Source organism: Chiloscyllium punctatum, chromosome 5 (assembly GCF_047496795.1).
Source record: "Chiloscyllium punctatum isolate Juve2018m chromosome 5, sChiPun1.3, whole genome shotgun sequence".
NCBI lineage: Eukaryota > Metazoa > Chordata > Chondrichthyes > Orectolobiformes > Hemiscylliidae > Chiloscyllium > Chiloscyllium punctatum.
Genome location: NC_092743.1, coordinates 63,998,634 through 64,021,933, shown reverse-complemented (window position 1 = coordinate 64,021,933; position 23,300 = coordinate 63,998,634). Strand labels below are relative to the sequence as shown.

Sequence of the window (23,300 nt, the reverse complement as noted above, 5' to 3'; positions counted from 1 at the left end):
TACCTTACAGATTGTGAAGTAACATTTTGTGGTATGAATGTTGTGCCCATCTACGTCATGGAAGAGCCATTAAATGGTTATAACTCATTAGAAATTCATTCATCCTTTCATGTCCTTGCTAGCCCTCTGGAGGAGCAAATGCTGCTACCCTGCTCTACCACAGTAATCTTGCATATTTTTCCTTTTCAAATGATAATTCAATTGTTGTTTGAAAGTCTTGATTGAAGGTACCTCCACCATATTCTCAGGCAGTGAATTCCAGATCCGATCCACTTATCGCATAAAACATTTTCCTTTCACTACTTCTTTTGCCAATTACAGTAATTCAATGACAAAAACAAAAATGCTGGAAATCAGAATGGCTCAGACAGCATCCATGGAGAGAGAGCACGCTAATGTTTCCAGTCTAGTGATTTGCTCCTAGTAAATCTCTGTTCTCTGTCCTCTGGTTCCCAATCCTTACATTGATGGGAACCATTTCTCCTTACCTACTAGGTCCAGATCCCTCATAATGTTGCATATCTCAATCACATCTCAACCTTCTCTTCTCCAAGGAGAACAGTTTCAGCTTTTCCTATCTACATTACTGTTATAAGGTACTGGTTTATACGCTAATCCTAAAACATTTTCCAGGGTTGACATATATTTTTTGCATATTTTTAAATGTTTTTTCCATTGCATATTTCTGTGGAACTTAATTGGCTCTGAAGTAGTTTGGCACATACCAAAATTTCAAAAGGATACAAATTCTTTCCAAAAAACTCCATGAAAGTGCACATACTAATTAATTTACCTACATGCTCCTGTTAAAATAAGATTCGCCATATATAAATGAATAAGAAGATGAAAAAACACATTTTTGCCAAGTTTGAGAAATACAACAGTGCAAAGACTTTTGACAGCTATGGCATAACTGCTATTGCTGCTCTGTGGAAAAGGAGAGTACCATGTTGACTATTCTGACCTACGCATCAGTCATGTGTGGCCCATTTGCAGGCAATAAATTAGCCAATACTGAAAATAACCCCCAAGCTCACCTAGGTAGCAGAAGAAAAAATGTGAGAGGACATGATAACCTTTCCTGCCACTAGCATTGTGATCCTGGTGGAGTGGATACCCTGATGATGTCCTTTACATGGCACAAATGTTCCAATAACTCTGTTCTCTAATGTCTGCAGCTCCTTACATAATTTCCAGGTATGTGTACCAGGGTCTGCAGGCTGATTGATGGCACACTGATAAATGTAGACAATCTAATTCTGGTGGCTGCTCATGGCTGAGTATCATTTTATTCATCAAATAATAGTAAATCAAATATTTTAATTTTGTTTGTCTCGCAAATATTTGTTTAAATGTCTTATGATTCACTAAAGTTCTGTGAGAGTATATCTGTTATAACCATATTTTCCATGTTCTATTCTCTCGCCTCGCCTTGTTCTGCCAGAGGCAGTGTTTCACTAGCTTTCAATAGATTAGCAGACAAATCAAATATTTTAAGTCCCTATAAATAGAACATAGAACATAGAACAATACAGCACAGAACAGGCCCTTCGGCCCACGATGTTGTGCCGAACTTCTATCCTAGATTAAGCACCCATCCATGTACCTATCCAAATGCCGCTTAAAGGTCGCCAATGAATCTGACTCTACCACTCCCACGGGCAGCGCATTCCATGCCCCCACCACTCTCTGGGTAAAGAACCCACCCCTGACATCTCCCCTATACCTTCCACCGTTCACCTTAAATTTATGTCCCCTTGTAACACTCTGTTGTACCCGGGGAAAAAGTTTCTGACTGTCTACTCTATCTATTCCTCTGATCATCTTATAAACCTCTATCAAGTCACCCCTCATCCTTCGCCGTTCCAACGAGAAAAGGCCGAGAACTCTCAACCTATCCTTGTACGACCTACTCTCCATTCCAGGCAACATCCTGGTAAATCTTCTCTGCACCCTCTCCAAAGCTTCCACATCTTTCCTAAAGTGAGGCGACCAGAACTGCACACAGTACTCCAAATGTGGCCTAACCAAAGTCCTGTACAGCTGCAACATCACCTCACGACTCTTGAATTCAATCCCTCTGCTAATGAACGATAATACTCCATAGGCCTTCTTACAAACTCTATCCACCTGAGTGGCAACCTTCAAAGATCTATGTACATAGACCCCAAGATCCCTCTGTTCCTCCACCTGACCAAGAACCCTACCATTAACCCTGTATTCCGCATTCTTATTTGTTCTTCCAAAATGGACAACTTCACACTTGGCAGGGTTGAACTCCATCTGCCACTCCTCAGCCCAGCTCTGCATCATATCTAAGTCCCTCTGCAGCCGACAACAGCCCTCCTCACTGTCCACAACTCCACCTATCTTTGTATCATCTGCAAATTTACTGACCCACCCTTCGACTCCCTCATCTAAGTCATTAATAAAAATTACAAACAGCAGAGGACCCAGAACTGATCCCTGCGGAACTCCACTTGTAACTGGACTCCATGCTGAATATTTACCATCTACTACCACTCTCTGACTTCGACCGGTTAGCCAGTTTTCTATCCAATTGGCCAAATTTCCCTCTATCCCATGCCTCCTGACTTTCCGCATAAGCCTACCATGGGGAACCTTATCAAATGCCTTACTAAAATCCATGTACACTACATCCACTGCTCTACCCTCATCCACATGCTTGGTCACCTCCTCGAAGAAATGTTTTGTGATATCGTACGTTTCTGCCAAGGCCTCATGTGGGCCAGTCACAGTAATGTCATAGTGGAAGTATCACAGTCCAAAATTTACTGGAAAACATTCCAGAGTAAGTCAAGTCCATAAAAGAATTAAACCATGAGGTAAAAATTTACATTGGAGACATTGGAAGTCCAAGAGCAAAATGTGGTTATCCAAGGACAGGAATACTTAATGAACTGGACTAATATTCCAAGTGATAAGTTGGATTCAGAATGCCATTTCTCATATCTTTAGTCCAAACATCTTACTGGTGAGGCAGAATGGTGGCAGCAAAAGTTAGAGAAGGAAACTAATCCTGCCCTCCCAATCCCTCTACTTAGTTAGGCATTAATCCATGGTCTGTTTGCCGAGAATCGGCCTGTTCAATTCCATGAACACCCACAGCAGAAACTCACAACCCTGAGGAGACATGATCCTTGATTTGAGGGACAGCCAATTATAACAACCAGCAGTGGAAAGAAACTTTCTTCCTACTAGCATGCTCTGCATTTGAACATTAGTGGCAGATGTGAAAAACAGACATCAAATAGCTTCACCAAATTGACGATTGTTTTTTAACGATATTTCAGGTTAACGATTGTATAATGACAATATTTTCTATTATGGATGAATGCAACCAAAGAAGGTTAATCTTGCAAATAGTAGCATTCATTTCTGGTACTTGTCTTTCTAGATCAAACTTGCCCTAGCATTCAACGATAATACTAATCGAACTGAAGAGTATCAGCAACTGCAACAAGCTTTCAAAAGTGCAAAAAACGAGCTTGCAGATATCTATGATGACAGACAGAAGACAGAAATACGGATTAAAGATTATTTACAGGTAATTTGGACAACATATGATGAAAAGAAAAATTAAGAAGCATACTAAGTCATTATACTATGGAATATAGAAAGGTGTTTTATCACCAGTTAAGTTTTTGCTTAGCTGAGTTAAGAAGAAATAAAAATATTAAAGCCCAAATCTCCTGAATCAATGGATGATGCTGAATGGTGACGTCAGGTCCAATGGATTTGGAGTGATGCGGATGTGAGTAGCCAGTTGTCAGTGGGATCTGGTGGTGGCTTGATTTCCAGGTGTTGGGGCATTTGGGTGGGGTTGCCAGGTTTCAGAGATGTTTGGGGAGGACACAGGTGTCAGAGGAGTGGAGTATGTACATGGACGGTCTGGTGGAATCAGTGTGAGTATTGTTAGCCAGGGGTTAAAGCAAATTTTAATCTATCTAACCTTTCCTGAGTAACTATCCAAGCAAGTCACTCAGAACCCTCCAAATTTTTAACTGTAACTCACTGTCATAGGATACTTAGATTAATTGTCTATCGGAAGAATAAAAGTGCCTGACAACTATCACATAGCCACTGTGTCAGAATTTCCAAAAGTCCAAATTTGCATCTTTTTTGGCAATCCAAAAACTGGGAAATCTAGGCCAAAGTCTGTATAAAGTTTGTTATATTGTTACATTTCTTAGATTAGATTCCTTACAGGGTGGAAACAGGTCCTTCAGCCCAACAAGTCCACACCGGCCCTCCGAAGAGTAACCTATCCACACCCATTCCCCTATCCAAATTTACCCCTATAAATTGACTAATGCACCTAACATTATGGGCAATTTAGCATGGCCAATTCACCTGACTTGCACATCTTTGGATTGTGGGAGGAAACCGGAGCACCCGGAGGAAACCCACGCAGTCACAGGGAGAATGTGCAAACTCCACAGACGGTTGCCCGAGGCTGGAATCAAACCTGGGTCCCTGATGCTGTGAGGCAGCAGTGCTAACCAGTGTCAGGTGCATTAGTCAGAGGGAAATGGGTCTGGGTGGGTTACTCTTCGGAGGGTGGGTGTGGACTGGTTGGGCCAAAGGGCCTGTTTCCACACTGGAGGTAATCTAATCTAATCTAATCCTTCTTGAGAAAAAACAAGAACTGATTGGTATATATAATTTGCATTCAGGGTGCCATGTTTTACTGCTGCACTGCAGTCATGTACCAAATGCGAATGTATCAAACTACCAGCCACACATTAAGTTAAAATATGGTCTCCAGCATTTTGAATCTAAAGTGTGATTATTTCTTTTCATGTGAGAAGGCATAACATGGTTGCAATCTGTGTGGTTGAGTAAAATACCCAACATTTTCTGCAGATGTAATTTTTTTTATTTAGTAGTGTGATATGGGTATTGCTGGCTGGTCAGCATTTATTGCCCATACTTAGTGGCCCTTGAGAAGGTGGTAATGAGCTGCCTTTTTGAACCATTGCACTCCACATGCTCTAGGTTGACCTGCAATGCCCATTAGGAAGAAAATCCAGGATTTTGACCCAGCTACAGTGCAGGAACAATATATCTCCAAGTCAGGATGGTGAGTGGCTTGGAGGGAAGCTTCCAGGTGGTGGTGTTTCCATGCATCTGCTGTCCTTTCCCATCTAAACGGAAGTGGTCACAGGTTTGGAAGGTACTGTCTGAGGATCTTTAGCTGAATTAGATTGAAAATATAACTCCAATTAATGTCAGAGAAAGAAAACAAATCCAGCAAACTGCAAAAATGAAATGGCCACTGTAGCAATGAATGCACAGCTCCTGTACATGATGAATTGGGAGACTGATGACTTCATAGAGACACATGAGAAACTTAAACAGAAGTGTGGACTGACTTTCAGTAGCTTTAGTGTAACTGAATTATGGTGAAGTGGAAAGGGTCAGCTGCTACATTCTTTTGTGGCAGAAGAGCTAGTTAAATTTGTTTAACAACTGAAAGCTAAGTGAAGGTGACGGCAAAAGATCCAGATGAAATTCATGAAAAATATAGCATATGTCTCCAGTAAAAATCAAATCATTGGATCTACCAACATTACTTCTAGGATCTGATGATAATTTCCTCAAGATTGAAAAATGCACCAGAAAATGTACTTTCAGGGACACAGAGAGGCAAAGAGTTGAAGATCAGAAAATGCTGATGTGTGCATGTCTGGAATCCACATTAGAGGAGGGATGTGATAACGCTGGAGAGGACGCAGAAGAGACTTACCAGGATGTTGCTATGGCTGGAGATTTTCAATTATGAAGAAAGTTTGAACAGGCTCAAATTCTTTTCCTTAGGGCAAAGGAGATTGAAGGGGGAACATGATTAAGATATACAAAATTATGAGACGCTTATATATGGTAGACAGAAAGAGTCTTTTTACCTTTGTTAGAGGGATAAATGACCAGGGCATAGACTTAAGATAAGGGACAGAAAATTTAGAGAAGATGTGAGGAAAAACATTTTCACCCAGACGGTGCTTGGAATCTGAACTAAGAGGCAGAAATCCTCATAACATTTCAGAAGTATTTAGATGCGTGTAGACATACAATACTATGCATCAAACGCTGGAAAATGGGATCAGAATAGTTGGATGATTGTTTTTAACCAGGGCACAGCATGATGGGCCAAAAAGGCTTTTTCTGTGCTGCAAGATCTCAATGACTATAATTCTATAAGACTGAGGAAAGGCTGCTAGATCAACACACTGTGCACACTGAAACAGAAAAAGATTTCATTGAAAAGGACAAGATTACAATATCCCAGACTATATACATTGCCAGACCACATAAAGCCACAAGCATTCAGATGAGAATGCTGACTACACAAAAAGAAGCTTTCAGTTAAGTCAAGAGAAAGGTAGCAGAGTTGATGCAGCAACAGCAACAAAATAATACACACTAGACAGGGAAAAGAATACGAATGAGCTGGTGGGAGGGGTTGTTGAGCCTGACCATTTGGGTTGAGGACAGGGTGTGGTGGGCTGATGGTTTTTTCAGGTTAGGAGAACATTGTGGTTAGGAGTGTTGAATAGTTGTGGGTCCAACTGATGAATGACACTGTTCTGTTTGAACATGGTCAGGCCAATATAGAGAAAGAGAGAGGGACAGAGTGTGTGTGTGTGTGATAGGGGTAGGTGGTTGGGATGTGGGTGCTGTTGGCGAGGTGGTTGGTTCAGATTGGGTAGTTATTCAGTCAGGCTGGTCCAATTGCAGGGATGAGGAAAAATAGTCTGATTGATGAGAAAGGGGTGATGTCTGGTAGACGTGTGCTGGTTCTGAAGGCATAATGGAGGTGGAGCTGAAAATGTGTTGCTGAAAAAGTGCAGCAGGTCAGGCAGCATCCAAGGAGCAGGAGAATTGACGTTTCGGGCATGAGCCCTTCTTCAAGAAGAAGGGCTCATGCCCGAAATGTCGATTCTCCTGCTCCTTGGATGCTGCCTGACCTGCTGCGTTTTTCTAGCAACACATTTTCAGCTCTGATCTCCAGCATCTGCAGTCCTCACTTTTTCCATAATGGAGGTGGAGACAAGCTGGCAATATGGAGGATATTGGGTCATGGCTGGGTTTGGATTGGGGGGGTTTTGGAAATATTGTCAAGTCGAGGGTTCTGATCAGGGCTTGGGGTGATGTAGGTAATGGAGTTAGTGGCGAGTTGAGTCAAGGTTAACAGTTATCCTGGATTTAGAGTAGGTTTTTAATCCTCTAACATTTCCTGGATAACTATTGAACTTAAGTGAGTTGGAGCTCTCTGAATTTTCCAATTTTAATAGACTGCTTTGGTGGCTTCCAGACACAGGGGAATTGCCCACCATTAACTTCAATTTCCTAGGCAGTTACCAAGGAGTTACTTGCATTTCATGGTCCTCATGAACAAATCCATCTACCCTCCTCAGCTGTTCATTGGCCATTGGAATATGTGAGCTAATGTTTCCAGTAATGCTGGTTTTGAGTGAACAGTTGTGATATTCTACAAGGTGTCGTGGCAACGTTTCTGGTGGAATGTAGTGATGTTCCCATGCACTGCAACTGCATGTATGTGGAGTTCACTACCTGCAGTTACATTGGCAGCAAACACAGCCAATTTATTTTCTGTCCATCTGACTTCAACCTTCCTCGCTCCTCTTTCTGTTGCACTTTGCTGGTGTCATTTCAGCAAAGGAAACAATAGAACTGACTGTGATCTGAAATCTGTTTTATTTTGTAAACTTCCCATTCTCACTGCTAATAATATATATAGGGTCCAGGTTCTATTTCATTAATGAACTGACTTTGACAGCAGGATGTACTTCAGATGCAGTTAGCATAATGTTTTAAAAATTCATAGCAACTCAACACAATATTTTGGAAATTTAATTGTTTTGCTTAGACAGTATTTTAATGAGAGAGATAAAGATCAGTTAATGTCAGCAGACCGATGGATTAGAATGTTATACTTCACACATTATATTGCCACTTGCAGTTTTAATGGGTTTTGCATCTTTTGCACAGAATAAATAATGTCAGATTTTTAAAATAGCAAATGTTTAAGTAGTGGATTTTATTTTATTTTCTAACTATTGGAAATATAATACCGGAGGGCCAAGAAAATGTACCTCTGGCCTCAGCCACTAACATTGACAGCAAATGTCTGAATGCACTGAACCAGCGAAACATAAAAATCAAAACCAAAAAATTCTGATCCTATTACATTTACATTTATTACATTAAATTGTTTTGCTTTGCTAATATTGCTTTTTGTCACTTTCAAAATCAAATGTGCCTTTCTTTATTATAAGCAAAAAGCAATCATATTACTTTAAAATACATAAGCTGCCTTGTATTGCATACTAATTTGAATAATCAGCTTTTGTCACCAGCTACCTTGCTTGAAAAGCATATGAGAAATTTGACAAAATGTATTTTGGATGAATTTCTCAGGGTAAATGTTTGTACTAAAATACACATCGGTGAGCACTGCACTGACAGAAGAGCTGGTGGATGTGGCAGTAGTAATCGAAGGTGCTAAGCCAGCTGTCTCGCTCTGTTTGTTTGCTCACTGCTTTGGGCATTTTGCCAACCTCATTGCAAATAACTGCATTAGTCAAGTGTATCAGAATTATTACAACACAGCGTCCATCTCATTTATTGCTGTTTGTGCACTTTCAAAGTCTTCACAACACAATGAAAGAATTTTTCAACTTGCTGACCTTTGTAGCTTCACTAGGCCCGAAGTTCACTTTTTTGTTCTGACAAATGTTGACATAATAACAGTATTTATCAATCATGTTATGGATCAATCATGACTTAAGATATATGTTTCTAGCTGTGACCAGCGTGTCTATAAAAACTTCTTCATGAAGTTACTATTATAATCAGTAATCTAATTCTAAGCAAAATAAGTACACAATTGTATGCAGATATTAGATTCACTATCTTGTTTATTGTTCTAATATGTTTCAAATGTAATATTAATATATACTTAAAGTTCTTAGCATGACACTCTATGTTGACATTAGATCTGTGCTGGATATTTATTGTAAATATCAAACAATATATTGTGATCATATTCTGTACTGGTTATCAATCAAAGGAACCAAATTAATTTGTCAGCATAACAATGTTGAAGAAAACATCTAACTGTTGTCCTATTAAGAGAAGTAAAGCATATACCCTATTTAATGCAAAATTCAAAGAGAAAATAGGGTTTAAATTTTAATCGATATAAAATAATTTTATCAATGATTAATTTAGCACAGCAGAAGCCAACATCTAGATTAAATGTGTTTCTTTTATTCTTTAAACACAAACTTATCAACCATTCAAGTAAGACTAGTAGTAAGTTGTCTTTTTCTCTTCTGACTGTAGTGAATACTAGACAAGCTCCCCTTCTAGGTATAATCTCTGAACTGCTTCCTTAACATCCTTCCTTAAATAAGGCAACCAATATTTTGCACAATTTGCTCATCTGTCCCCCAAATAACTGAAGCATAAGCTCCCTAATTTTGGATTCCTCTCAATAGCTTGTGCCATTCCATTTCCTTTCTTAATTACTTGCTGTAACTACATACTTACTCTTATGAATCATGCACAAGGACACCCATATTTCTCTGCAATCTCTCACCATTGAGATTTTAGTTTTATTTTATATTCTTCATTCCCAAATGGACAATTGGAATGGCACGGTGGCTCAGTGGTTAGCACTGCTGCCTTACAGCACCAGGGTCCCAGGTTTGATTCCAGCCTCAAGTGACTGTCTGTGTGGAGTTTGCACATTCTTCCCATGTCTTAGTGGGTTTCCTCTGGGTGTTCTGGTTTCCTCCCACAGTCCAAAGATGTGCAGGTTAGGTGAATTGGCCATGCTAAATTGCCCGTTGTGTTAGGTGCATTAATCAGGGTAAATATAGGGGAATGGGTCTGGGTGGTTGCTTTTCAGAGGGTTGTTGTGGACTTGTTGGGCCAAAGGGCCTATTTCCACACTGTAAGGAACCTAATTTCACACTTCCCCACATTATAGTCCACTTCCCACATCTTTGACCACTCACAACGTATCTATATTCCTTTATAGCCTCTTTATCTCCTCTTTACAACTTACATTTCTACATATCTTTGTGTCACTAGCACATTTAGCAATCATTACTCAGGCTTTTCACCCAGGTTGCTTATATAAATCGTAAAAGGTTGAGGGCCCAGCATTGATCCTGTGGCACACTACTTGTTACATATTACCAGCTAGAAAATTAACCATTGATGCCGACTCTCTGCTTCGTGTTAACCATCTAACACAATAAGCTTTTATTTTCCATAATAATCTTTGATGTGGCATGTTTTCAAAGCCTTCTCGAAATCTAAGTAAAATATATCTAATGATTCCCCTTTATCCACACCACATGTTTCTTCCTCAAGGAACACCAATAAATTAGTTAGTATAAGTTCCCTTCTACAAAATCATGTTGACTCTGTCTGATTGCCTTGAAGTCAACTAAGTTTCCTGTGATGACTTCTTTCATAATAGCGTCTAATATTTTCTCTATGACATACATTAAGTAAACTGGCCATGGTTACCTGCTTTCTGTCCCTCTCCCATTTTGAATTTAAAAAAATCATTTTTGCTGTCATCCATGCTATCTTTCAGTTTAATGTGACCTTTCCCAAATCAAGAAAGTTTTGGAAAATTAAAACCAGTGCATTAACTGTCACATGAGCCACTTCTTTCAAGACCCATGTTCAAGGACTGTTGACTGAAATAAATTTCTTCTTCCACAAAATGAAAGTAGCACATAATGTGTAAGGCAACAGCTGCACTTCATGCATCATGTCATTGTCAAATAATCAGAGACTTGAAAAAATAGTCCTTCACTCTTAGAAAGTCATTGTTAAGAATATTAAATAGATCTGTAGCAATTTTATCTGGTCTAGAGATTGTGAAATCTAGTGAGGTATCATCAGTTCCTTGTACTCTCTTGGGTGGAGTGCTGAATGTGGCTTGCACATTTGCACAGCCTTCTCAATATCACTACTATCCTAGCAAGTGTACATATTTTCTTGCCAGGTCTCTAGAATACTGAATGCCTATGTAGTTCCATTGCAATTGCATCAGAACATCTGGGTGGAGTGATTCAGATATTAAAACCTACCCACCTTTAAATATTATATTCTGGATATTCCTAATTTATCTTGGTAGTATTAATCGAGCGTTCTGTTTTCCTGGACTTCTTGAATGCATCAGGCTTACCTTCACTTATGGTTTTCCATATAGCTTGGTGTACGAGCCTTTGGATATCTTTTTTCACATTGTTGACATTAGTACTGACCAAATCTCATCAAATCAATAATCTTCGACCTAGTGAATTGACTTTCAGATCCAGTGAAATAACTATTATTTATTGAATTTACCAATGTCTCAAGTGCTCCGAAGTAACCTTCAAGTTTCTGAACTTGTAGTGAAGGTTACAGTCATATCCTTGAATTTTGATTAACAAACATTGTAACCCTTATGGTGTATTTGACAGTAGTTTTTACCATGTAATTTCAAGGATTTTGTGATCTGTTTTCAGAACGAATATCTTTCCAAACATTTCAGTCAATAAAAACAGAAATTGCTGGAAAAGGTCAGCACGTCTAACAGCATCTGTGAAGAGAAATCAGAAGTAACACTTCAGGTTCAGTGACCCTTTCTCGGAACTGTCCTGTTCTGAGGAAGGGTCACCAGACCCAATTTCTGATTTCCAGTATCCACAGTTCTTTTAGTAGATGTAGGTGAAATTGTATTCTAACAATTGCTAGAGATAATGTCTCCTGCCCAATTTGAATAATATGTTTGCTCTGATTATAAGCTCTACGATCTGACTACAATGAATTTCCCATCCTGGAGAATGCAAGCTCCTTTTTGCAATGCTCTGACCTGCAAGGTGGTTTCTTTCCCTCAGTCATAAAACTGGTGTGAGGTTATTTCTTAACATTGTTAACCCTCAACATGTGCTGGTAATCCTTTTGTACACAAATGGTACTTCCTTGTGCAACTATCACCTGATTAACAATACATTCTGAACAAAGTTGGGAGGATATAATGCAAGGAGAAAATGAGGACTGCAGATGCTGGAGATCAGAGCTGAAAATGTGTTGCTGGAAAAGCTTTTCCAGCAGGATATAATGCAAGGAAACTAAATAATGCTAAGCAGTGCTGGAGATCTACCCTCTCCTGTGAGTAGGCATGGAGTGCAAGAGAACATGTATTTTTCCTAATTACGCTGAAATGGAAGTTAGCTGAAATAACAGAAATGTTTTAAACTTGGAAGAATCAAGTGCTGCACATTTTTAGTGGTACAAAACCATTTTGCTTTTCAAGGTAATGAGGGAGATACTTTGAGACAAACTGACACCAAGAGTCTTTGAGCTAAGGTAATTCTGGCCTGACACCAGTCCTTTGGATGAGAATCAGTTTGTTACAAAGCTAGAAGTATAAGGACAGCTTGGAACATCTAGACCCTTCAAACTGAACACAGGTCTCTCTGTCTCTCTGTCTCTCTGTCTCTCTGTCTCTTTGTGGAAACAGACAGATGATTCCAAGAAGCTCCAAAAAAGAATCCTAACTAGAAAAAGATCTGTATCTGTTGGATCATCTAGTCAAGTGAAAACAGCCATTACCTTACAGAGAAGAGCATGTCATCAGTACTAAAAATCAAATCCACTATTGAAATTTAGATTTTTGAGTTTTGTTCTCTGTTTATATTTTTCCATTCTTGATATCTTCATCAAACTGTTTGTTTTTGACTATTTTAATCATGAATGAATGTGTAGGTATTTTGTGGTTTTAGGCAGATATTGTTTAAGTTGCAAAGTAAAAGATTAAACAAATTAGTACCTTTTCTCTGCTATCTGTTAAAATTAAATATGTTGCAATAAATAGTTATTTTCCATTAATGACAATATTTGGTGTGAATTGCTTTTGCCTGAAATAGCAGTCAGTCAGGCAAGTTGGTCATCTTGGTGGTCACATGAGAATTTTATACATTTTGTGATGGTTTGTGGAACAGTGGAGCATAATTATCTATGCACTCTCTCCAGGTTAAATCCTGGCAATTGTATGTCTCCAAATTACTGGATTTGGACAAAAAACATTGCTTGAATATACCGGAACTGAAAAAGTTAATTCTGCACACATGCACCTCAGATTTTGAACTTTAGTATACAACATGCATTTACAGTCTAGAATGTACTGCCTGAAAATGTGGTGGAAACAGCTTCACACGAGGCGTCCAAGAGGAAATTATATGATTATTTAAAGAGATAATCTTCAGGGTTATGGGGAAAAGGCTGGAGAATAGCACTAAGTGAAAATGTTCATTGAGTGAGCAAGTGCTGACACAATCAACCATGACCTCCTTTTGCACCACAACAATTCTGTGATTCAGTGCAGTGCACTGAGAAAAGACCCAAAAGGAGTGATTCTCTTGGTCTCACAAATTACATGTTGACTACTGCAGGCCTATCTTTGCCAATCTTGCAGTAACCTCACTGCGCTGAAATTAGCTATCTGCCTCACTGCTGTCTAAAACTAATTATATTCTGAAGTGTTGGGGCAACTAATTGATAGCTATAGCTCATCTGTAGTAAGATTTTTGAGCCCGAGCAAAAAATTAACTTTTTTTTTCTCAAGTCTATTTGCTCATGTACATTATTGTTTTGAGCTGCCAGAATCCCAACCAACTAACAAATCTAGGTTGGATATTCTTTAGTGAGTTATAGCGACTGACAACTGATTGCCTGACTGCTCTGTCAATCAGAGGAAACCATGAGAAAAAGTTTATTGAGTGTGTTCAGGTCAGATTTCAAGAACATAGGTTGTAGATCCCAATCAGGGATATGTGTAATGATGCAGGTTTAATAAATTAGGTCAAGGTAAAAGATCCCTTCAGAAAAAGTGACCATTACATCATAGAATTTAGCATTTAGTTTAAGAGAGAGGAACTTGTATCTGTAACACCTTTATTTAAAAAAGGAGACCAAAAAAAATGTCGACCATAGGCCAGAATAACGTCTATTCTTGGGAAAATGTTAGAGTTTGAAATAAAGAATGTAATAAAAGATTTAGAAATACAGATGATCAAGCAGAGTTAGATGGCTTCGTGAGGGGAAATCATGCCTGACAAACTTATTGGAATTTGTTGAGGAAGTAATAAGCAGGATAGATAAAGAGGAAGCAGTGAATGTAACTTTTTTTGATCTTCAAAAAGCATTTGATAAAATCATAGAGTCAGCATAGAATCCCTATCATGTGGAATTTGGCCATTCAGTACATCAAGTCCACACTGACCCTCTGAAGAGAATTCCACCCAGACCCATCCCTCTATGCTATTCCTGCATTTCTCAAGGCTTACATATCTCTGGATACTATGGACAATTTAGCATGGCCAATCCAGCTAACCTGTACATCTTTGGACTGTGGCAGGAAACCAAGGACCTGGAGGAAACCACACACAGAAACAGGGAGAAGGTGCAAACTACACTCAGTTGCCCAAGGATGGAATTAAACCCAGATCCCTGGCACTATAAAGCAGCAGTGCTGACCGCTGGGCCATCCCAAGTATTAGACTACTTAATAAAATTTGTCCATGGTATTGGAGGTAGTAAATTAGCATAGATAGGAGATTGGCCAACTAATAGAAAACAGAGAGTTATGATAAGAGGGGCATTTTCAGGATGGCAACCTGTAACTTATGGAATGCCATAGGGATCGGTACTGGAACTTGATATGGTTGTTGTAGCAAGATTGTTTCCCCTTGCGGGAGAGTCTAGGATCAGACAGCATAATCTCAGATTATCCTGCAATGATCTCTCAGTCTGTAAATTCTGTGCCCTCCACTTCACTTGATGAAGGGCCAGCGCTCCAAAAGCTTGTGATTTCAAATAAACTTGTTGGACAATAATCTGATGTTATGTGACTTCTGACTTTGTCCGTTCCAGTCCAACACCGGTACCTGCACATCATGTTCAGAATAGTAGCCAATTTCCCCCCTGTCTACCACTGATCCTGTTGCTTTATAGATCTGTTATGGAAGTCAATTTACATGTTGTAAATAGAGGATAATAGCCTCACAGATAACTTTATCTCCCTCCAAAAAGTACTATATTACACCACCTGCTTTTTCTCTTTCCTCCCCATACTGACAATATCTTTCTAGTTGTTGTAAAGTATCATCATAGTTCCCTTTTATCATCCTCACCTTTTTTCTTCTTAGTTGTTAGTTCATAATGATCTTATTTGAGATCCAAACAAATACTTCCATTCATAAAGTGCTTTTCATGACCTCAAGACATCCCAAAATGGAGAAATATGTTTGAAATATCTTATCTGTTGCAATGTAGGAAAGCCAAATTCGCATTACTGTTGTGACTGAAATTTAAACTAAGGCATGTTTCTCATTTTAACCATATTGTTTGAGCAGAGGGAGTGCGAACTGATGAGCTGAGAAATAAAACCCAGGAAATTTGATAAAACCGACAAGTAAGAGTGGAGATCACAATATATGACTAACTTGCACATGTTGCTTTTTACGCAGACAGAATGCAAACTTTACGCCACTTTCTCATAATGATGATTGTAGTGTACAGATATCAGTAACACTGTTGTCATGTGACCTGTACCCCTACAATATCATGAAAGTTTAGCACTTAAAAATGACCTAAATAAAGCCCATCTGCACTTCTCAAATGGCAGGTGGACTCTGACTGTAGTAGTTTTGGATGTGGCTGGGTAGGATTGTTCCAACTGAGAAGAATGGTGAACAATGATGAAACATATACACAGTGGGCATCAAGGTTGTTCAAGGTAGCAGAAGAAGCATTGGTGCAAGAGGTGGATAGGACAAGAGAGGTAATGTGTCCACAGAAAACCTAAGACAGACATTATAAAAGGTAGCTAAGGCAGACATTTATTGCAGTTAATGCTATCAGTGGACCTCAGAGGATCTTTTTGCAGTGCCAAAAGAAGTTCAGTGCCCTCGTGTGTGAGGTCAGCATCAGGATTTCATTCTCAAATGTTTTGTTCTTGTGAACTGACCACATAAACTGCTCAGTGCACATTTGCTGCTTTGCTCATCTGCTCATCTCTACCGACCATGAGTTACATTCATAGCTTCTCCACCCCTTTGAATCTCAGTACAGGTGCAAGCCTCACAGCCTTATTTAAATTGAATTGAATTAGTTTTATTGCCGCATGTACTTAAATGAGTACAGTGAAAAGTTTATAAATTGCCACTTACGGCGCCATCTCAGGTACAATGTACATAGATACAGATTCTTCATTACAAGTTCTTAGGAAAAAAAATTAGAAAAATAAAGAAATAAGAAGTCCAGTATTATAGGAATAAATTAGAAAGTAGAGAAATAAATAGTTCGGAACAACAATTCTTCCTAGCCTCCAGTCTAGCTTCTCCTAGTCTTGAGGCTTCACCTCAAGGCTCATGAGGCTGGGAGACCACTCTAGAATCATTTCAAGGCCAAGTCCACATTGAGGCCACGCCTGCCGAAAGACCACTATAGGCCACAGTAAGACCATGGCGCTGGGCCGAGAGACTGCCAGGTGCCACCAAAAGACTGTCATGCCAAACTGGGAGATCACCACAGCCAGCCGGGGGACTACCATACCAGCCAAGACACCACTAAGCTGGGCCAAAAGGACACCACACTGGGCTGAAAGATCGCCATATGGGCCCAGAGGATGCTATGCTGGGCTGAGAAAATAACTTGCCAGGTCTGCTATGAGGCCAAGAATCTGAGTCAGCACTGAGGCTGGGACACCGAATCTGTGTTAAGAACATGAGCCAGAGTCTGTGCTGAGGCCGGGAATTCAGGACGTTGCTGAGAGCAAAGAAGAGGGGGAGAAAAAACACATAAATGAAAATTCATACACCTTGAGCCTGCTGCCATGATGGCTTTGAATTTCACTGTTTCAAGGGGTTTGTGGTATGCCATAATAATTCAGTTAACTGCCCTTCAATAAACTGTTAGATTGCTGAGGTGCTACTCTATGTGAGCGGCACAGGCTTTGTGCACCCTGGCCTACTACCCTCTTTCAGGTCACAGCAATTGTTCTCACACTACTGCAACCCTACCTGTGCCCTTACAGTTGTTTACAAATGAGATAGCCCAGACAGATGACACTCATGACATGGTGGTGGAGTCAAAAACTCAGCCTATCCATGCCAGAATTGCCTGAGGTGATCATCTGTAGGACCCACTGAAATTCCTGCCAGGTATGCTGCAGCCCCCAGTGTAGCATTGTGTAGGACCACTAGACCTGGCAGAGGCACAATTGTAATGTTGGTAAGTTGTTTTGTACAATATGTTGTATGGCGTGTTTGATAAAAGTGGTTTGGGGTTTTTTTGATGAAGAGTCACTGGACTTGAAAAATTAAATTTGTTTTCTCTCCATAGGTGTTGCCAGACCTGCTGAGTTTCTCCAGCGATTTCTGTTTTTGCTTATACAAGATATATGAGTTACATGTCTTTCTCTGAAGATGCAAGTCCTTTGACAATGTGTTCAAATCCTACAATCTCTTATCACATAGACCAACAAGAGTAACAGGCAGATTGAAACACTCCCAAGCTGCCCTCCAATTCACACAATCTCCTGAATTGGAAATATACCACTGTCCCTTTACTACCACTGAGTCCAAATTTTGAAACTTTCTCCTGAACACCACTTTTTTTCTTCAAGCAGTCCCTCTGAATTAGAGATGACTTGCTTCTGCTCTAGCAGGGTGGAGTGGAGGAGGTTCTGGGGTGGCTGAATCGTCCAATCCTGGAGCCACAGCATCTGCCACTGGTGGGGCAAGTAGTGTTTTCTGAGGGGGGTGGGGTGGGGTTGGTGGAACACTCTAGATTCTGTGCGCTCTTACCAGTGCTTACACTTGGCCTCCACGTGCTCTACTCTGATGCTTAAAGAGATTGGCCCCTTTACAGGTGTTCCTTCGCCAGTTTGAACAGTTCTATGGGGTATTCACCTCTACCACTGAAAGTGCGGTAGCTCAAGAGCTTGATTCACCACTATCTTTTTTAAGGGTAATAAATAATGGCTTTGAAAATGATACTCGCATCTCAATGAATAATATAAAAAAGGCCTACTTGCAACAGTTGGCAGACTGAAATCTCTCCCTTAATGTTTTTCCCTGAGGTTGAGCTGGAATAATTGATCTCTGGGCACTCTTCTCCCCTTTCCCCGTCTCCCCTTTCTCCTGATAAGACCACTCATTCTCTGTGTTGCTACTGCTCACTTTAAAGCCTAACAAGAAAGTACACCTATGACTGAGTGGTCTTATCAAACCCTTAAGTCAGAGGTAGGTAAGCAGGAACAAAGATACCAGCTCCTGACTAAATGCAACTTGAGCCAGAGTGTGAATGTTTGGAACTTCCTGTATTTGTTGCAGTCAGGAAGGAGGATCACTGATCACAGCACCAGGCTTTTGAATAATTCCCTCTGGACTCCAATCTTAAGTTTGTGCAAGACCTCGGCTACACTGAGAACCTATACCTTTACAGATTAAGGGTACAAGCTCGGATTGGATGCAGACATAACCGTACTGGTAAGACAGTGACCAGAATGCCAATAAGGCTAAAAATTGCAGCCAGCAGTTTCCCCACACTTTGGAAATGACCGAGTCAACCTTGGACCTGGTTACGTATTGATTATGCAGGTCCTTTCATAGGCTGAATGTTCTGAGTCATTGTGGGTGCCCACTTAAAGCGGCTGGACGTGCATAGAGTTCATTTGTCAAACATGTGGATGATGAGAGAAAAACAGTATGAATCTTTTATAATACACAGACTCCCAGAAGTGATGGTCACAGATAACGGGTCATTATCCACCAGCAGGGAATTTAAGTAATTCCTAAAGTCAAATGGTGTTCAACATATAATGACAGCTCATATCTTCCATTATCCAATGGGTTGGCAGAAATAGCAGACCAAATTTTGACGGCAGGTTTAAAGAAAAGCCTACAGTTTCACTCGATACCAAACTGTCCCAATTCTTATTTGATTATAGGACCACCCCTCATGCAACTACAGGGCTAGCTTCAGCATAGTGGCTAATAGGGAGAAGACTCTACACCAGGCTAAATCTGATCTTCCGGACCTGCAGGGGGTAAGGGTGAAATGATGTTAGGAACTCCAATGCAGTTACAAGACTTCACTAAGCGAGAGAGCCAGTTTACTTCAGGGGACGAAGTTTGGTGAAGGAACCATGGGAATGGCCCTGGATGAGTAAAAGGCATGGGCAACACGAGATCAGGTTGAGTGACGTATAAAGTTCGGCTAGGTGTGACAGTCCTGAAACAAGCAATTGGACCTTATGAAAGCTGTAAACCGACAAATGGTGCAGGAGCAAAATGTTCCCAACCCCTCGACTGTCTTTCCGACTGTTCTGGAACCTATGTTCTCCCTCTCTACCAAGCATTGAAGATACCTTGGATTGTGAGATGGCTACGGTGGATGCCACCATTTCAATGCCTTTGCCACCTGAAGAGGAGAGTTAATTTCATCCAAGATGCTGCAGGTGCAAGGGGGCAAGCTACTGTGCATTTCACACCTCTTGTATCAGAGATACAGTTGGAGGAACAAGACCTGTTGCCTGAACGACCCAGAAGGATGTCTTCGGATCTTAGAGGAGAAGGGATGCAGTGATTGTAATAAGGTCAGCCAGGTGGACGTCATAGATTGGGGTTGTTAAGCAGGTCAAATCAGGTTCTGGCTAACAGTATTAAACAAGAGTGTCAGAGGTTCTGTTCAGTCTGAGAGCTGGCTCTGAGGGAGCTCCATTAGTGTCAAAGACTCTCCACATTGTCAATAAAAGGTGACTTGATGGCGGTATATTGGTGTCCGTCGAGTTATTTTGATAGAAAAATGATATGGAGGTGCCAGTGTTGGACTGGGGTAGACAAAGTTAAAACAGATGAAGGGCTCCTGCCCGAAACGTCGGTTTTCCTGCTTGGATGCTGCCTTACCTGCTGTACTTTTCCAGCACCACTCTAAATCTTAACTCTGATCTCCAGCATCTGCAGTCCTCACTTTCGCAAAGTTAAAAATCACACAATACCAGGTTATAATGCAACATGTTTATTTGGAAGTACAAACTTTTGGAGCTAGTCAAGCTACCTGACTAGCGACCTGATGAAGGAGCAGCTCTCTGAATACTTGAATTTCCAAATAAACCTGTTAGGTTATAACCTGGTGTTGTGTGATTTTTAGCTTTGGTAGCAAAAGCATCGTCTGGAAGCAAGAACTGGAGACCAACAATGAGACGTGAGTGTGAAACCCAGAAAAATTTATTACGTGAGCAACTGAGCGAGCCTTCTTAAGATAATTAAAACTACTCTATGTTTAAACTCACCAGCATCCCATTGAAGGAGTTGTAGTGCTATGTTTCTTGTAATAAAGAATAATGTTCAGTGTGCCTTCCTAATTACATGCAATGCCTACATGTTGACTTTTGAAACTTATACAAGAATACTCAGGTTCCTCTGTATCAGATCTTTCTACAATCTCTCTCCATTTAATTAATTTTTGCTTTACTGTTCTCCTTGTCAAAATGACCAACCTCACATTTTCCATATCATACTACATCTATCAAATGCTCACACACTCACTTACCTGTGTTCTGAAAAGAGCGACATGTTACTGAAGTTTCTCAGTTTGCATATCAGGAGCAAAAATACTGAATTTCAAACATCAGCACAATTTATATTAATAGAAAAAAGGTACCAATTGGTTGGTATGTTAACTTTGATTGGGTAGGTAAAAACAATGACTGCAGATGCTGGAAACCAGATTCTGGATTAGTGGTGCTGGAAGAGCACAGCAGTTCAGGCAGCATCCAAGGAGCAGCGAAATCGACGTTTCGGACAAAAGCCAGGAATTTGCTGAGTTGTGGAGAATGTAATGGAAAACTACAGGCTCATCAAACTCCTGGATAATTCACAACAGCCTGCAAATTCAGACCCTAACCCATCAAATCTGAAGTGAAGTCCCATGAGCTGCATGTTGCTACCTAATTACAGCCTTGGTTCAAACATGGACAAAAGAGCTGACATCCACAGATAAGGTGAGGACGACTGCCTTTGACATCAAGACCACATACGACCAAGAGTGGCATCAGGAAATCCGAGCAAAACTAGATGGGAAACGAAGGAAAACTCTTCTCTATTTAGAATCAGTGTCCTAGGTCTAACCATGTTCAGCTGCTTCAGTGCTTCCCACAGTCACAAATTATTTTAAAGAATCAGCTTATTATAACACACGGCTCATAAGGACACCACTGTGCCACAAGATTCCCCTGTTCCCACATCATAAAGTCAGAAATGTTTATTGATGATTGCACATTGTTCAGCACCTTTTGGGACTCCTCAGATACGGAAGCAGTCCATGTCAAAGTGCAGGATGATTTGGATAATATTCAGGTTTGATCTGACAATTGGCACGTAATATTTGTGTAACACAAGTGATAGACAATGACAGTCTCCAAAATGGGAGAGTCTAACCATTGCTTTACGTAGGACTTTCTACTTGCTAGCTTAAAAGGCTTTCCTAAACACGTTTTAGAATTCCATTCTACTCAGCCTTTCACTCTATGTCTGTCCCAGATAAAATTGGGGAAGTTAACGTTTCCTTCTATTATTAGCCTATTATTGTATTTACACTTCTCTCAATTTTGCATACATATCTGCTGTTTGGTTTCTTTCAAACTATTTGGGGGGTCTGGCAATGTGATTGACTCCTGTTTGTTTTTTTAAGTTCTACCCTTATAGAAGATAATTAGAAAGTTCTTAACACAAACATCAAAGTTTCAACACGTTTCCCAAAACTACCTGCTACAAGAACTCATTTCCAGAGAAATTTCACTGTTACGTCAATACTCTGTTTTTACTTAATTGACTCCTCGCAGTTTACTTTCCTTGGACTGAGGCCAAAACTTTACCATTCTTTTCTAAGTCTGTTAGCATGAAGCTATCACAATTTTCATGGCCTAAACTGTTTAAAATAACTTAAAGGTTTATACACAATCTCTCCTAGCTTGAAAACTCTACAGAGTAGGAGCCACATCTTGTGAACTGAAATTCAATTTTCCTGCTAAGAGAAACGTTTTTTCCCCTTCTGATCTGAACACCTGGTACTTTTGAACTGAGATCCTGAACCTTCTGTTCTAAACTCAAAATGAGACGTGATCTGTTTACCCTGTCATAAGCCCAGCAGAATAAATATATTATCCATTAACACTTGAGGAGGCGGGAGGTAGGTGTGGGGCTCGTGGAATCTGTTGGCTAACAGAAGATACATCTTGTTTGAATTTACGTATTTAGATCACTGTCCAAATGATTTTCTGAACCTTTCAAACAAAAGGCACTTTCACAAGTGCCATAAGACTAACCAAAATCTATCTGCTTGTTTTTTGTAGCTATCTAAATTCCAATTAGCAACTAACCTGAAAATAGTTGATGCTTCCCTTGAAAGCATTAGATGGGAGTCTAATATGCTACTGAATGCATGTTCAACAATTCAAAATTAAGAGGAGTTATCGGAAACACAAAGTACAGTTTCTTTCCTAAGTTTCTTCTCTAAAGAAAATGAGTGAATCAGATGTTTTTTTAGCATGGGATTTGAGTAGTGATGATATGTGGTGTTTATGTTTTTGTTTTGTTACTTCCTCATGGGATGTTGGCGTCACTGGTAAGGCTAACAGTTAATCCACATCCCTAGCAGTGAAGAGTCAGTCACATTGCTGTGGTTCTGGAATTGTAGACTAGACCAGGAAGGACAACAGGTTTCCTTCCCCAAAGAACTAGTGAATCAGATGGGTTTTTACAACAGCCGATACCTCTTACATGGTTACCATTAGAATAGCTTTTTATTCAGATTTTTATTGAATTCAGATTTCACTATCACAGGTAGAATTCAAACCCATGTCCTCTGAACATTGGCATGAGTTTCTAATTTGAAAATTCAGTTATAATACCACTACACCACAGCATCCCCAATTAAAATTACAATGGTGTAGAAATTCCATTTTTGCTTGGTTTAATATTTCCTTTAAGGTGGTAAGAAAAGGAATCTATGAGACTTTTAAGCATTTATATAATAATGTAATTAATGGTCAGAAAACATTTTCCTGATGGTAGGCATAACATGAGGGACTACTAAAATAATAGGCTAATCCAAATTGAGAAATTGGATAAACCTATACTGTGATAATTATTTACCAGACATTATTAAATTAATATCTA

General features: G+C 39.9%; 1 protein-coding gene across 4 annotated transcripts in view; it reads left to right on the top strand.

Annotated features, from left to right (window-relative positions):
• Nucleotides 1-23,300, top strand: part of ccdc178 (coiled-coil domain containing 178) — a 379,630-nt gene that overhangs the window by 273,840 nt on the left and 82,490 nt on the right. For 3 of the 4 annotated variants that reach the window (XM_072570453.1, XM_072570451.1, XM_072570450.1), the window contains one exon: nt 3,419-3,568. The exons of the other annotated variant lie outside the window; for it this stretch is intronic. In XM_072570453.1, the coding sequence (XP_072426554.1) occupies nt 3,419-3,568 (150 nt within the window). The remainder of the gene's footprint in view (nt 1-3,418; nt 3,569-23,300) is intronic. 4 annotated transcript variants of the gene reach the window in all.